Source organism: Zootoca vivipara, chromosome 12 (genome assembly GCF_963506605.1).
Source record: "Zootoca vivipara chromosome 12, rZooViv1.1, whole genome shotgun sequence".
In the NCBI taxonomy this organism is placed as follows: Eukaryota; Metazoa; Chordata; class Lepidosauria; order Squamata; family Lacertidae; genus Zootoca; species Zootoca vivipara.
The window spans coordinates 53,092,645-53,109,531 of NC_083287.1; the positions used below are offsets into that span (position 1 = coordinate 53,092,645).

The 16,887-nt window shown below is 46.4% G+C and overlaps 2 protein-coding genes across 31 annotated transcripts in view; both read right to left on the bottom strand.

Moving 5' to 3' along the window:
* The window catches only part of OBSCN (obscurin, cytoskeletal calmodulin and titin-interacting RhoGEF), a 289,452-nt gene that overhangs the window by 10,483 nt on the left and 262,082 nt on the right, over nt 1–16,887 (bottom strand). For all 30 annotated transcript variants that reach the window (XM_060280972.1, XM_060280969.1, XM_060280957.1 and 27 more), the window contains 4 exons: nt 15,449–15,619; nt 11,769–11,859; nt 8,237–8,476; nt 7,094–7,317 (listed from right to left, as the gene is read on the bottom strand). In XM_060280972.1, the coding sequence (XP_060136955.1) occupies nt 7,094–7,317; nt 8,237–8,476; nt 11,769–11,859; nt 15,449–15,619 (726 nt within the window). The remainder of the gene's footprint in view (nt 1–7,093; nt 7,318–8,236; nt 8,477–11,768; nt 11,860–15,448; nt 15,620–16,887) is intronic.
* Nucleotides 678–5,729, bottom strand: LOC118091759 (5-beta-cholestane-3-alpha,7-alpha-diol 12-alpha-hydroxylase-like). Its single transcript, XM_035129080.2, has one exon. It carries the CDS (start codon nt 5,126–5,128, stop codon nt 3,605–3,607), a length of 1,524 nt encoding a protein of 507 aa, XP_034984971.1. The 5' UTR covers nt 5,129–5,729; the 3' UTR covers nt 678–3,604.

The window sequence follows — 16,887 nt, forward strand, 5'->3', positions numbered from 1 at the left end:
TTATGGTCAGGAAGTTCTTCCTAATGTTTAGGTGGAATCTTCTTTCTTGTAGTTTGAATCCATTGCTCCGTGTCCGCTTCTCTGGAGCAGCAGAAAACAACCTTTCACCCTCCTCTATATGACATCCTTTTATATATTTGAACATGGCTATCATATCACCCCTTAACCTTCTCTTCTCCAGGCTAAACATACCCAGCTCCCTAAGGCATCATTTCCAGGCTTTTGACCATTTTGGTTGCCCTCTTCTGGACACGTTCCAGCTTGTCAGTATCCTTCTTGAACTGTGGTGCCCAGAACTGGACACAGTACTCCAGGTGAGGTCTGACCAGAGCAGAATACAGTGGTACTATTACTTCCCTTGATCTAGATGCTATACTCCTATTGATGCAGCCCAGAATTGCATTGGCTTTTTAAACTGCTGCATCACACTGCTGACTCATGTCAAGTTTGTGGTCTACCAAGACTCCTAGATCCTTTTCACATGTACTGCTCTCAAGCCAGGTGTCACCCATCCTGTATTTGTGCCTTTCATTTTTTTTTTTGCCCAAGTGTAGTACCTTACATTTCTCCTTGTTAAAATTCATCTTGTTTGCTTTGGCCCAGTTGTCTAATCTGTTAAGGTCATTTTGAAGTGTGATCCTGTCCTCTGGGGTAGTATGCTATGGAGGTCCCAGGTGGGGAACCTGTACACCAGAGGTGGTTTCATCTGCACTGCCCACTCCAAGAAGCATTTGACCAGGGACAAGGAAGCCAGAGGGGGCCCTGCCGATCTGAATCCTGACCCCAAGGCTGCCACCTGTTATGGAGGGTGTTGGGGCAAAGACCTTGGTCCAAGCCATCCTGTAGGAAGGCCAGGATGTTTGGTATCTGTCCCGCTAGGGAATCCACCTTCTTCCCATGTGCCCAGCTGACGAAGGTCTACCAGGTGAATTTATAGATGTGCTGGGTGGAGTGGAGTGTCTGCAGGAAACTAGGATGGTAGTGATTACCACCCTAATTCTCTTAGGCCCTCCTTCTCATCAACAGGTATGGAGTTGTAGCCAATCTGACTCTGGGTGGTGGACTTATCGCTGTGACACCAGGTCCCTCCTGTAGGGTAGGGGCTAAGGGTCTGCTCCCCCCCCCCGGCAAGAAGGGAGTCACTACAATAATCTCCTCTGGTGCAAATCTAACATCCCTGAGAAGTCTCGAATAGAGCAGTGGGAGGAAAGGTGTATAGAAGTCCCGTACCCAGCCAGGCAGAGCTCAGGGCATCCATGCCCATCAGTCCCCGAGTCCTGAATCAGGAGAAGAGCTCCACCTTTTGGTCTTCTGAACTTGTGAACAGGTCTACTCTTGGAAGACCACAGCGATCCACTATTTGCTGGAACACCTGTGGAAGAAAGCTCCACACAAGCTTGGGAGACCTGTTGGCGGCTGAGCATGTCTGCGCAGACGTTGGAGGCGCCTGATACATGCTCTGCTGATAGAGATTCTGGATACTGTTCTGCCCTAGACAGGAGGTTGTTGGCCTCCTGCATGAGGACCTGCCACTTGGTTCCACCTTCTTTGCATGTGTATGCTTTGGTGGATGTGTTGTCTAGGGTCTCTCAGCCTGTTGGTGAGAGTCTGAGCTGATCAGGATGTTGTTCCTTAGACAGGCCACCACAGCTACCAGCAACTTCAAGAACATCTTGGGGCTGAGGACCAATCCAAGGTGAGGCATTTGTACTGGAGATTCCTGCCCTGGGATGCAAAATGCAGAAATCTGCAATGGGCTGGGTAAACTGGTATGTGGAGGCAGGCATTGATCAGGTCCAGGGAAGCAATGAAGTCCTAATAATAATAATAATAATAATAATAATAATAATAATAATAATAATAATTTATTATTTATACCCCGCCCATCTGGCTGGGTTCCCCCAGCCACTCTGGGCGGCTTCCAACAAAATATTAAAATACAGAAATCCATCAAACATTAAAAGCTTCCCTAAACAGGGCTGCCCCAGGCATGATGCCTTCCAGGATGGTCTTCAAGGTCTACATTCTGAATTCTTTTTTGTGTTCAGTTATCAATTGACCCTCTTGAGATCCAGGATGACCCTCCGTTTTCCCAACTTCCTTGGAACCATAATGAGAATAGCGTAGCAGCCAGATTCCTCCTTATGGTTCTGGCACATTTGATGTATCCAGCAAATGCTGGATCTCTTGAAACATCAGGAGATGTTTCTGTGATTTCTTGGAGGGAGCAGAGGAAATGAAGTGGTGGTGGTGGGGAGAGCTGCTCAAAATCCTGTAATGTTCCTGGTCATGACTTCCCAGTAACCGAGGAAGTACTGCAGCTTCCCCTGCATCAGAAGCTGGTCTGAGTCAGGGCTGTTGCTGGGTCTGCCTCCTGCCTCCCCTGTTGTTACTACCCTGAGGCTGCTTGAACAAGGTGCTCTGCCTATACTGTACTGGTTCCTTGTTTATATTGCAGAAATTGCATTTTTAAAGGAATCAAAATAACTTCCTTCTTAAAGGAAATGTGTTTTCTTTGAAAAATGTGAGTGCATCAAATACGTTGGTTACAGAAATGCTTGCTGTAAATAAATGATTAATTGTTTTAATTCCTCTCTTACATGTCTTGCAATAATATTCAGGTTGGCTTCTCCTAGTAAAGTATTAATCCGTGCAGTTACAGTGGAAGTGAATTATTTTCCTCCAAAGGAAAAGTTAAGAAAGCAAGCTCTACAAACAAAAACCAGTCAGGACCCAAAACACAACTGAGGATCAATTAATGAGTAAACTTTAATAAGAGCCAAAAAGTAAAGTAAAGTACTAACTCTCTTTCTCCTCAATCTACCACCAATTATTTGGGCTTCTTATTTTCAAGATACTGTACCACAAGACAGACAAATGGCGATATCCCTGGAGACATGAAAATGGAGACTTGTTGATGGGCATTGTTCAACAGTAGCAAAATGGAAAATACCAAAATGTATTGAATAAGCGTCTTTCGCCAGACAGTCAGGAGAATTGCAAACGATTATGAAATGTTCACAAACCAGACTGGACGGACCTGGCATTCTTTTTACAGAATGTAGATTACAACAAACCATGTATAGGCAAGGGGATGTGGGGGAAATGAGACCCTAGCAGCAAGCATGAGTTTTATGCCTTAAAGATACAACATTTATAACTTGTAAGCAAGGAAGAGAGTTTGGGGCAACCATCATACAGGAAAGAGAGGACCAATATTCCGATCTAATGTACACCAAATATTCCACAGAAGAGCCCCCAAAAGTTGAAAGGCCACCTGTCTCCACTTTATTTCTTAAAAATGGTGAAAAAAAGGGCGAGATAATAGAATCACAGAATGGTAGAGTCAGAAGGGAGCCTGAGGGTCATCTAGTCCAACTCCCAGCAAGGCAGGAATCTCAACTAAAGCATTCATGACAGGTGGACAGATAAAATGCATCATTGAGTGATACTTGAGTCTACCAAACTTTATTGGGCAAAGAGTACATTCTTCCACAAGTTTTGCCCCAAACATAGAAGCATACGATTGATTTCTTTTAAAACTTAATTTGGCCTGAAGATTCGCAGGCACTTGACGCCAGGTTATTTCCCCTGCCGCCTACCTTCAGTGGCGAAGTCGATACCTGAACTGAACATCGTGTGTTGGCTGCATCACACCAACCCCACAGCGGTTCTTGATCACAGGAGGGAATTCCTCCTCCATGTTAACCAGCTGCATATCAAAGTATGTCAGCATCAGGAAGGCAAAGAGTTTTAGCTGATTGGTAGCAAAGTAACGCCCAGGGCACATGGACCCTACACCCCAAGGCATGGAAAAATACTTCACCTTTTCCCCATTCTTATAGAATCTCTTCTTTGTGCCATCTAGGCTGAGGAACCTGTCATATTTGAAAACATGGGGATCTGGGTGGATTTCCGGGTCCATATGTGCTGCCACGAAGGGGAAAAGTGCAACTCTGTCTCCTTTGCGCAGGAGATATTGTCTTCCATCGTTCATCTTGAGTTCTAGGTCCACCACCACAACCCTGGTCAACAGTGGTATTGTTGTCAGTCTCAGAGTCTCTTCCACAGCACTGTCCAAGATGGGGGTCTTGTCTAACATCTCCTTGGTGACATTAAGCACTGCGCCCCCTGCCCTCACTTCCTGGCCAGATTCTCCCACCACTCTGTCCACTTCTTTCCTCACCTCATCCATTGCCTTGGGGTTTTTCAACAGGTAGGCAAGAAGCCAGAAGGAAGCTGGGCCGGAATTAGCTTGAAATCCCCAGAGCAACGTAAAAAACAGCCGCCCCTGCATGTATTCAGGAGTCCCAGCCTCATCCAGCTGCTCTTGCAGGTCAGTTATCCAACCACTGATATTTTCCTTTTTGTATACTTCCTTTACAGACATGATGTTCCAGAAGTGTCTCTTCAGAGACTCGGCTTCTTTTTTCTCTCTGGGAGACAGCGTGGAAGAAGCTAATCCCGGGAAGAAACTATCAAATTTGCAAAACTCTACGAACACATCTTCAGAGTCAGCTAGGTCACACCTCTCAGCATCTTCTTTGCCCTTTCCACCTTTACTCTGTGCATTTCCAAATACAGCAAGGTATCCGGCCTTAAAGAGCATGTTGTAGCTGAAGTGGAACAATCCGTCCTGTTTCCACGACTTCTGCCCTCCTGCCGGACTCAGGCTGTGGCGCATCACTCTATGCAAGCTTTCCATCATGGCCTGGGTCATCACCACGAGCCCATTGCCCCTGAGGTGCTTAGTGTTGACTGTCTCTAGTATTTTTAGAGTCATTTCTGAATGCTGGAACCCAAACACTTGGGCCACAAAGTGTGATACATTTAAATCCAGCCTGGTTCTTGCTTCCTTCACAATAGCTCCATAGGAGAGTGGGTCCATCAGAAAGGTGAAATAATATCCTCCAAACAGTACCGTGAAGATATCTCCATGCTTCTTCTGCATCCTCTGCAAGAAGTCAACGCTGTCCTTTCGGTAGCTCAATGCATGTCCAAGCCATGGGATGAGGCCTTTATCTAAAGGGGGTTCTTGGGCTCTTCTCTGGCGGAACGCCCCCACCAGATAGAGCCCCCCCAATATGCATGCCAGGACGGCAAATAGGACTATCACCCAGAAAGCCATCTCTCGGAGCTCTGTGATATAAAAGCACAAGCCAGCTCTTGCAGGGGAAAAACAAGTGGTTGCCAAAAGTTGCTTCACTTATCATGAATCTAGGTGGAGCCAGTAAGCAGAGCAAGCAAAGGTTAACCCTTGCTAAGGTTAATTTTTTTTGCACTAGAATAATATCAAGTGTTCCTTATGCAGAGAAAACCATAAAGATAATTAACAAACTGGGATTTGGAATGGATGGAAGTATGTCTTTTTAATTCCTATTGCAGTTAATTTATTTATTTTATTAAAAAGCCCTTTAAATTGGAAGTACTCAGCTTTTAAGCACCTACAGTGGTGCCTCGCCTTACGAAGGCAATCCGTCCCGCGGCGCTCTTCGTAAGTCAAAACCTTCGGTTGTCAAAGCGCCTGTTGTGCGCGTGCGCGAAGCGCGGTTATGCGCTTTGCGCATGCGCAGACCGTACGTGCTGCTTCTGCGCAGGCGCAGAACGTGCATGCAGTGAAAAGACTTCTGGGTTTGCCGACTTCGTGCGTTGAAACCTTCGGAAGTCGAGGCACTCGGATGTCGAGGTACCACTGTAACTTCTTCTTTTTAAGCAACATAAACACAGATTTATATTAATAGATCTAACTTAAGAACAAAAGAAGGGAGGCAACAAAATGAGGAAGGGTGGGAGAGGGGGAATGTGGATGACAAAAGCGGGAGGGGAGAATCAAACATAGGACAAGAATTGCAGGGCAAAGGAGGATAAGGAAGTGGGGGGTTAGTGATGCAGTTGTGGGAAAGGGAGGCAAAGTTCTTAATTCACACTACCTGAAGCAATATGCAAACCATTTATTGCACACTTTCCCTCCTCGAAAACTATAAACAGCCACTGTGGCGCTGTATAGAAATATATGGTCTTTCTCTGCTCTTCGTCCTGCTCCCAAGGATTGGAGCTCCTGTCACTCACTGCAAGTCCTTAAGGGCAGCAGTTCCTTGTTGCCCTTGGATTTTCTGGCTCCACAACCCTGGCTTTTGCCACAGAGAATGTGAGGGCAGCGAATTCCATCTATAATAATGACTAACTGGCTGAACTGGAGCTAGGGTCATTGAGCTGAGTGCCATCGCTATTTGCGATGTGGGGCTACAACTGACAACACAATAGTTTCGATAAGTGGCTCTGTAGTTTTGCTCTGAGTTGAGGAGTGGGCCACCAAGGTGGAACACGCACTCTGCAAGTGGAAAGACCCAGCTTGAAACCCTTGCTTTTCTAGTCAAAAGAATCTTAGGTAGCAGCACTTTGAAGAAACCCCATCTGAAGCTTTAGAGTGCCGCCACAGTCCAATAGAGTAGACTGGGTTACATGGCCCAACCCTGTCCAACTCAAGACATGGCATCTTCATTTGTCCCCATGATCACCGAGTTCCTTACCTTCCAAGTCACGGCAGAATCCGGGACCGGCAGCCGTGTGACACCAGAAGTTGCGTCGACATAACTTCTGGTGTCGTTTTGCCCTTCTATGGGGACCAAAAATGGCCGCTGCCGGCTTCGAAAGTCGCTTCTATGCATGTCAGGAAGTGCGTCGACGCAACTTCCGGTGTCGCTCTGCCCATCTATGGGCACCAAAAATGGCCGCCGCCAACACCGGAAGTCACGTCTATGCACTTCCGGACATGCGTAGATGTGACTTTTGAAGCCAGTGGCAGCCATTTTGGGTGACCATAGAAGGGCAAATCAGAAAGAAAAAAATGGCCGCCTGCAGGAGAAAATAATGGAGAAAAACGGGAGATGAAGTGATACGGGGGAACCACTGGGAAAAGGTAAGTAAAAACGGGGGTTTCCCGGAGAAAATGGGGTACTTGGCAGCTATGCCGAGTTCACCAGGCCTTTCAGACTTGGATAAAACCAGATCCAAGATAACTTGCAAAACAACATCAAAGCTGTGGTTACATAAAGTCCAAGATAAGGCATATAACAAATCACTGATTACTCACCCATAGTTTCTACATAGTCCGTGCACCCGTTGAGGGTAATGATTCTGTCAGGTTCATAGAACTGTGCATTGCCAAAGTCCAGGAGTTTGAGCAGGTTTGGTTCAGTGATAATCATATTTTCAGACCTCAGATCCAAGTGCAGGATATTCTGAGCATGGAGGTATTCCACAGCACTAAGAATCTGCCACAGATAGTCTCTAACTTCCACCTCTGAATAGGATGACCTACAAAAGAGAACCTGGTTACACCACAGCACTTTCTTAATTCTCCATAAGACTAAAATCCGTTGGTGCTAAGCAAGGGATGCACATAAATACATTTTTTTCTAGATACAGTTGGATGGGTGTTAGTGTGAGCATATCACTAAAGAAAAGGCAGAGGTTATTTTAAAAACTACATTTCTCAGACCTTCCTTACTGTGTGTGTCTCTGTGTGTATAATACATATAGTGTAGCACATGTAGTGTAGATACACAGAGAGAGAGCACACCCCAGATTTCCAGGGATTTTCAGGTTTCAGGTTTTGGTAACCAATCTCGTAAACACACACACACAGTGGTGCCTCGACTTACGAATTTAATCCGTTCCGAAGGCACCTTTGTAGGTTGAAAAATTCGTAAGTCGAAAAGCGCCATTGGAAACACGATTTCCCATAGGAATGCATTGGAAACGGAAAAATTCGTAAGTCGAAGCAACCCTATCTAAAAATTTGTAAGCTGAAAAATCCCTGTCTAAAACCACTGTGGTTTCCTTTCGGATGTCGAGACATTCGTAAGCGCGCGGCCATTAGCCCCGTTCGTAAGTCGAAAAATTAGGTTGTCGAGTCGTTCGTAAGTCGAGGTACCACTGTAATGTAAAATAAGGAAGTAGTTTTCCAGCCAAGGCTAGGGGTTATTGCAACAGAAGACCCCCCCTTCTGTGACTACCACTTCCTCTTTTTTAAAAGGTGGGTCCTGCTTTGGAAAACGTTGAAGCCTACTGGTCTATACTGGTCTTCTTCATCTGGCACCCTCACACTGGGTTGCCTATGGAAATTTTACAATGGAACCTCAGAAAGCTGTATTCTGAGGAGGAGGAGGAGAAAAGAGGCCTCCACAGCTTTTGTGGCTGATGCATATTTCGTTAGTTGGACAAGCAGCCTTACCTTCCAGCCAAAGCATTGAGAAGCTCAGGGCCAACACAAAGTTCTGTGATCAGCACCAGGTGGCGTGGGCTCACGTAGGCCCCCTGCAGCTGCCCGATGTTGGTGTGGTGAAGCTTCCTCAGGATGTGATACTCCTGGAGCACATCTTCCTTATCTTCTTGCCTATAGGGAATGATCTTGGCAGCCAAAGCATTTCCGCTGAGCTTTTCTCTGCACTGCTTGATGATGCTGAAGCGCCCTCTGTCCCGAGGTGGAGCAGCAAAGAAGGGGAAGGAACGTAAGAGAGGGTTGAGCTGGATGTTCTTCCTTACCTGGTGATGCCCCACCCACCCACATTCTGCCATGCTTTGAGAAGACTGTCCTACTAGATGGCACCGAACCGTGCTTAGGAGCTGCTGCTAAAAAGGACTCACAGAAGTCAACACAAACTGTTGCTTCCCCAAGTGAGACTTCAGCACAGCGAGCAACTGACCCAGCAGCCTTCTTGGGAGATATTGTTTGCGGTATCATGTGATACTGATTATCATGTGAGGGACTCTGCATTCTTTCCCTCTGTCACTCACCTGGCCTTCCTTGAAGGAAATTGCAAGCAACAAAAACTCTACCCCAGGCATCCCCAAACTTTGGCCCTCCAGATGTTTTGGACTACAATTCCCATCTTCCCCGACCACTGGTCCTGTTAGCTAGGGATCATGGGAGTTGTAGGCCAAAACATCTGGAGGGCCGCAGTTTGGGGATGCCTGCTCTACCCTCTAACCCACACTGCATCTAAGTTGAATCTTTGATTTCGTTGTATATTTTCTGTTGTTGTCAATGAGTTTTGTCAACCACACTTCCCCACTGATAAAAACCAGGCACAGCTGTAAATGTGTAAGCCAGGCAATGAAAGACACCCTAGGAGTGCCTGATAGCACAAGGTCAGACTTATCTTCTACCCTTTCCCTTAAAAAAAGAGAGGTGTGGAAGGTTTGATGGCTATTTCCTTCCCTCTCCAGCTCTGACTCCTCCTCAGTCTGCATTCCCCTCTATCAGCAGTCCACAGATGCAGTACTGCATATCCAGGCAAGCTATTACCATTGTACATAGGGGAAAATGCACATCCCCTTATTTACAGTGGTGCCTCGCAAGACGAATTTAATTCGTTCCACGGGTCAATTCGTTTTGCAAAAAATTCGTCTTGCGAATCATGGTTTCCCATAGGAATGCATTGAAATTTCTTTTTTTGCCCATAGGAACGCATTAGTTAAATTTCAATGCATTCCTATGGGAAACCGCGATTTGCAAGACGAATTTTTCGCAAGAGTCACCATCAGATCGCAAGACGCATTTGTTTTGCGAAAAATTCTTCTGGCAGGGCATTCGTCTTGTGAGGTACCACTGTACCCCTGACCGTTAGGTCCAGTCGTGACCAACTCTGGGGTTGCGGCGCTCATCTCGCATTATTGGCCAAGGGAGCTGGCGTACAGCTTCCAGGTCATGTGGCCAGCATGACTAAGTCACTTCTGGCAAACCAGAGCAGGGCATGGAAACGCCGTTTACCTTCCCGCTGGAGCGGTACCTATTTATCTACTTGCACTTTGACGTGCTTTCGAATTGCTAGTTTGGCAGGAGCAGGGACCGAGCAACGGGAGCTCACCCCGTCACAGGGATTCGAACCGCTGACCTTTTGATTGGTAAGCCCTAGGCTCAGTGGTTTAGACCACAGCACCACCGATGTGGAGTAAGGAAGAACAAATTAGCGAATCAAAGGTTGAAAGGATAATGAAAGGAATAGATGAGATTAAAGTAAGCAAATTTAGGGAGCTCGAACTAAATTTTTTTCTAAAATGGTATAGAACTCCGACCCAGCTAGCTAATATGATACCAGGATTGAACCCTAACTGCTGGCACTGTGAAGAAGCCAAGAGATGGTTCTCCATAGCTGCCAAGTTATCCCTTTTTTAAAGGGATTTTCCCTTATGCTGAATAGGCTTCCTCGCGAGAAAAGGGAAAACTTGGCAGCTATGATGGTTCTCCCATATGTATTGTGAATGCCCAGAGGTAAGGAGATTTTGGAATAAAACCCTTAAGGTTATTAATGAAGTCTTTAAAGTGAAGTTACCTATAGACTTCACTCTTATGACAATGGGTATATTAGGAAACACGGCCATAGAGAAAGGTGACCAGCAGACGTTCAAAGCAATGATACTAGCAGGAAAGGCAACAATAGTTTTAGGTTGGAAAGACAGAGAAAAATGGACAGTAGAGGTCTGGACTAATTATTTGTTTGGATTTATTCAGTCAGACATTGTGGCAGTAACGTCACAGGAAATAACATGGAGGGCCAAGTCTACTATAATAAGGACCAGATGGAACCCCTATCTTCAATGGATAACAACTACTGGATCAGAAGACACCCAGTGGAAATTAAAGACATTGTGCCCGTGGCTGAGGACAACTGTTTGAACCCTTCTAATGGATTATGGGTGGGGGAGGGGGTGGGAAGGGAAAGGAAAAACGGTACGGGAAATTAAAAATTGGAAGGAGAGAATATAATGTATGTAAAAATCCTCGTACTTTAATAAAAATCTTTAAAAAGAAAAGAAAAGACCACAGCACCACCTGTGTCCCTGGGCTATAGAGGCCCTTAAATTCTACATAACCACAACTGGGGGGGGGATTTGGTGCTGCTGCTACGGGGGTGGGGGGCTTTTAGAAAGCAAAGAGGGCCAGTTCTTAAGGCCACATTATTTCTCAGCAACACCTATACGTACTGAGCGGACCATGCCTGCCAAGAGCACCATTTCCCTTTCTTAAAAAGCTTGTTACAGGTAGGTAGCCGTGCTTCCTGCTTAGCAGGCTAAATTTCTCCACATATAGAACTTGGAGGAATCCGACTAAGTGGTTACTAAGGAGCAGTGAGAGATTTTACTTTCTTGGGCTCCTTGATCACTGCAGATGGTGACAGCAGTCACGAAATTAAAAGACGCCTGCTTCTTGGGAGAAAAGCAATGACAAACCTAGACAGCATCTTAAAAAGCAGAGACATCACCTTGCCGACGAAGGTCCGTATAGTTAAAGCTATGGTTTTCCCAGTAGTGATGTATGGAAGTGAGAGCTGGACCATAAAGAAGGCTGATCGCCGAAGAATTGATGCTTTTGAATTATGGTGCTGGAGGAGACTCTTGAGAGTCCCATGGACTGCTAGAAGATCAAACCTATCAATTCTTAAGGAAATCAGCCCTGAGTGCTCCCTGGAAGGACAGATCGTGAAGCTGAGGCTCCAATACTTTGGCCACCTCATGAGAAGAGAAGAATCCTTGGAAAAGACCCTGATGTTGGGAAAGATTGAGGGCACTAGGAGAAGGGGACGACAGAGGACAAGATGGTTGGACAGTGTTCTCGAAGCTACGAACATGAGTTTGACCAAACTACGGGAGGCAGTGCAAGACAGGAGTGCCTGGCGTGCTATGGTCCATGGGGTCACGAAGAGTCGGACACGACTAAACGACTAAACAACAACAAGGAGCAGTGAGCCAATGGAAATCTGTACCTTTTAATTTCCGTCTGGAAGGCATACGTCTGGTGGGTTGGCTGAGCAGGAGCTGTCATTTGGCTGTCCTCTGGGTCCACAGACTGGAATGCTGCGGGGTGAGAGGTGGGTGGGTGGGGGTGGGAAGCAGAGATAGAAGTAGGAAAATGCCAACGCATGCAATCAGGGTTGAAAGAGGAAAATAGCTGTTGGTGCAATGCAAATCCCCAGCATCGGTTTCCAAGGCTGCTTTCAAGTTAATTAAGCCCTAGACAATCAAGGGTGTTCTTCGTTTCCCAAATATCCCCATGACCATGGAAGGACGTTTCAACATCCCAGGAGCATTCCAGGAAGAGTGCCAGCTGGAGAGGTGCCTTGCAGAGATGCCAGAAAGCAATGCAAGGTTGTTGTTTTTTAAAGTAAAAAAAAGGAGGAACACCCCTTAGCCACCCCATGACCACTGATTATTAAAGTTAAGTTCTAATTATTATTATTATTATTTATTATTTATACCCCGCCCATCTGGCTGGGTTTCCCTAGCCACTCTCGGCGGCTTCCAACAGAAATATTAAAATACACTAATTTCTTAAAGATTAAAAGCTTCCCTAAACAGGGCTGCCTTCAGATGTCCTCTAAAAGTCTGGTACCCTGTTTCTCATATTTTAAGACATACCCATAAAATAAGCCATAGCAGGATTTTTAAGCATTCAAGGAATATAAGCCATACCCCGAAAATAAGACATAGTGATAGGCGCAGCAGCAATGCCGGCCATGGCAGGAGGAGGAGGAAAAAAATAAGACATCCCTTGAAAATAAGCCATAGTGTGTTTTTTTGAGGAAAAAATAAATATAAGACATGTCTTATAATATGAGAAACACGGTAGTTGTTTTTTCTCTTTGACATCTGATGGGAGGGCGTTCCACAGGGTGGGCGCCACTACCGAGAAGGCCCTCTGCCTGGTTCCCTGTAACTTGGCTTCTCGCAGGGAGGGAACCGCCAGAAGGCCCTCGGCACTGGACCTCAGTGTCCGGGCAGAACGATGGGGGTGGAGACGCTCCTTCCAAGTGCTCCTTCCAAATGCTCATAAACCATCCCTGAAAATGTCACCAAAACTTTCAGGAAAAATGACTACCTCTTTTGAGGGGCTAGGAGGGGAGGAGGAGTTTTGTGAAATTGTTGGATGAAGTTTGGCACAGCATTAATGTGCAGTTATTTTAAAGAAATTATAAAGGCTTCCATGTGTTCTGGGCTATCTATGCTATGTTTATTTTATCGTTCTAAGCCACCCTAGGACCTTATGGTAAAGGGTGAGTAAGAAATCTAATAATGCTAATAATAACAGCAGCAGTGCCCCCCACCCGCCTCCCAGGTAGTAACTGTCATGCCAAATGGCAGATCTGAGGCCTATGCTGCTAATATAATTGTACAGTGGTGCCTCGCTAGACGAATTTAATTCGTTCCACAGGTCTTTTCTTATAACGAAAAATTCGTCTAGCGAATCCCATAGGAATGCATTGAAATTTTTTTGAGCTTTTTTTTGCCCATTGGAATGCATTAATTGAATTTCAATGCATTCCTATGGGAAACCGCGATTCGCTAGACGAATTTTTCGTAAAACGCATTCGTCTAGTGAGGCAACCTCCGCTAGAAAAAACTTTTCGTTAAGCGGAAATTTCGTTAAGCAGGGCATTCGTTACGCGAGTCACTATTACTATTACTGAATTTATTGGGTTACACCTATTCAAAATTCAGAACAGTTAAAACAAATGGCGGGAATAGGGTGGGCTCTGAAAACACGCATCTCAGGTGTAAAAGATCAGGGCAAAGAGGAGTGTCTTCTGCATCCTCCGAAAGCTGTGTAGCCAAGAAGTCGCACACATCTCTGTGTGGAGGGAATTCCACAACTTAGGGGCTGCCACATAGGAGAAGGCATACCACTTGGACTTCTGAGGGAGGTACAACTACCAAGAGGCCCCCTCTGTCTATCTTAGCACCTGGGAGGGTCTATGGGGCATGAAGGTCCAGAGCTCACTGCATGATGTTTAAAATAGTGAGCTCTCAGGTATACTGCCAGCAGAGTTCCTGTATATGCTCTAAACATTCTAAGTGGCCTATTCCTGTGGCAGTGCCTCCTAGGGATAGGGAAATCTGCTAATTTCAGTATCTCTCATTTTCTCATTTTTCCAATCTTAGGTTCCCTCTGCCACATTCCCACATAGGTTGTGATTTTAAACAAGATAAAAGGTCCTCATGAAAATTCACTAGTATTTTAGTGGAAATTTCTCCTAATACACATTCTCCTAATATATTCTTATATATAATTGCATTATATACATTGTTTTGCAAAGCATCCCCCACCCCAATAATGCATTTCTGCATGTTATTTTCACTAATTTATGCATTTATATGTACACTCAACCCTATTATTGCCGTGTTTCTCTGAAAATAAGCCATTCCCCCAAAATAAGCCATACCCCGAAAATAAGCCATAGTGATAGGCAGTTTAACCTTGTAGGTTAAACTGTACCATACTTAATAAAAAAAATAAGACATCCCCTGAAAATAAGCGACCATGTTTTGTTTTTTTGAGGAAAATTAAATATAAGACGGTGTCTTATTTTTGGAGAAACACGGTATATGCCTTTTTCTACACATTATTTGCAAAATTCGGAGAAGCTCATCAAACCACAGCTGGGTTCCCATTTGCATATGGTTTCCTAAAGTTTGAAATATATAAATCTGTCTTTAAATGTCAACTGAATTAACTTTTTCCCTAGTCCCTCCTGCCCCTCAGAAAGCTGTTCCTGAAAACAGGATGATGCTCAGACTTGACCTCCAATGGAGAACAAGGAGCTACAACTGGGACAGCAGCAGCAACAACATCATGAAGAGAAGCCCTGGGTGTCAGGAGTATGGGCAGGAGTCAGGCTCTGGGGCCTGTAGTGCTTTGCAGGACTGGGGCCTGCCTCAGCTTGTGCTGGAGAGGCAAGGAGTGACCACTCAGGTGAGACCACTTGATACCTCACTGCACCTGGTGGCAGGAGCTGGGAGGGATAAAAGCTCAGCATTTCCCTTCAGCTCTTTGCCGCAGCAACGCTATCCCTGCCTGGTTGCATCTGGCCTCTTGCTCCTTGCTCCTTGGTTCCATGCCTTGCCGACGCCTTGCTCCTTGGATCCTCGCCTTTGCCGACGCCTTGATCCTCGACCCTTGGACCTTTGCCTTGCCGACACCTTGCTCCTTGACTCCCAGACCTTCGCCTCTGCCTTGCTCCTTGACCCTGAGACTGCCTGCTACTGGACCCTCAGCCCTGCACCTGCTCCTGCTTCTACACCACCATCTTGCCTCTGGTCCTGACGTCCTCAGCCAGGGCTTCAACCACCCGCCGACCGGACCGTGACACTGGGCCTTGCACATGCAGTTGGGTTTCTAGGCATGGCTAAGTCTCCTGGATTCCAGTGAAATGGCAGAAGTCATGAGACTTGTTCATCCCCCTCCCTCCTTAGCTGTGGTGTTTTGGAGAGTTCTTTCCACAGAGGAGCAAAGGCAACAATGCAAAGATCAGGATTCCAGCCGGAATGAGAAGGATGGAGAAAACAAAAGAACATTGTCATCTCACGTGGCTATAAATGGCAATTCCAGGCTTATGTTGCTGAAGAGGAAAAGTACAGGAACTCTATCCACTGTGGATTATGTTGTTACCTGCTGGATCTGTGTCACCAATTCTCACTTTGGCCGTTGGGTTGCTATACGGCCCTACACCGCTTTTGCTGACGCAGGCGAACCGGAAGGATAACACCAAACCCCGAGGGAGATGCTCAGCAGTGTAGCAACACTCCGAGATGTCACTGGCCAGGGTCTTCCATTCACCGTCTGGGCCAATAAAAGAGAAGAAATAAAGTTTAGTATTTAAATACAGTGGGCTGCATGTAACAATGTCATATTTTGACCAGATGGGCTTGGATTACGATGCACAGGGAGGGTGATTTCCAGCTGTTGCAGAAATGAATATTCTGTCTTCTATCACTTTAGACAGGTGCACTAATGAAGAGATGTGTGTGATCTCTCAAATGCACAATATTCAGTCCCAGTGGCGTAGCTTCATGCTCTGCCAGCCGGGGCGGAGAGAAGGCAGGGGCGGGGCTGGCACACATTCTGGGGGCGGGGGGCGCCGCCCGTGAGGGGCACGTTTTGAGGCGGGACGTGCCGCCCGTGGGGGCAGGGTGCACGTTTTGGGGGTGGGGCGCATCGCCCGTGGGGGCAGGGTGCAAGTTTTGGACGGGAAGCGTCACCCGTGGGGGCAGGGCGCGTGTTTTGGGGCGGGACTCACTGCCCGTAGGGGCATGGTGCGCATTCTGGGGTGTGGCACCCAGCGCAGGCGGGTGGGGCAGCCGCCATGGCACCCTCAGGATCACGCGCTGCCTGGGGCGGGGTGCCCCCAACGCCCCTCCCTTGCTACGCCCCTGTTCAGTCCTGCACCCGTCCTTCTCACCTCTCTATGGGATTTCATTTTTTAATGAATTTTATGTTACTTCAAGCTGTTTCCTTGAAAGCAGCCTCATACTTTCTCAAGATTGGGAAAGGAACCAGATTGTTTTTAAAAGCCTCTCTCTGCCGAAGAGAACTAAAAAGGTTTAGAATGCAAATCCAGATTTCTCAGAAGTGAAGAGCTTTCATTATGGAAAACAGTTCAGAGAACCCAGAGCAATATGATTAGACCACATTCGCTTTCTATTGCCGTTTTGTAGTCCTTTGCGCAACATATTTTGTAGGATTTGAAGCAATGAGCACCCCACCCTCAATTACTATTTGTTAATAGAATGGGGGGGGAGCCATTGGCAAGGCTGGTTCTATCACAGGCACCCCCAAACTTCGGCCCTCCAGATGTTTTGGACTACAATTCCCATCATCCCTGACCACTGGTCCTGTTAGCTAGGGATCATGGGAGTTGTAGGCCAAAACATCTGGAGGGCCCCAATTTTGGGATGCCTGCTCTATCATGTTTGGCTTTTATCTAAAGAGCTGTCACATGGAAGATGGAGCAAGCTTGTTTTCTCCAGCTCTGGAAGGTAGGACTCAAACCAATGGCTTCAAGTTACAAGAAAGGAGATTCTGACTAAATATAGCTGGTGCTAAGAGCT

Bases quoted from the DNA above. Each gene is read 5' to 3' on its own strand.
- LOC118091759 (XM_035129080.2), bottom strand. From the start codon at position 5,128: ATGGCTTTCTGGGTGATAGTCCTATTTGCCGTCCTGGCATGCATATTG.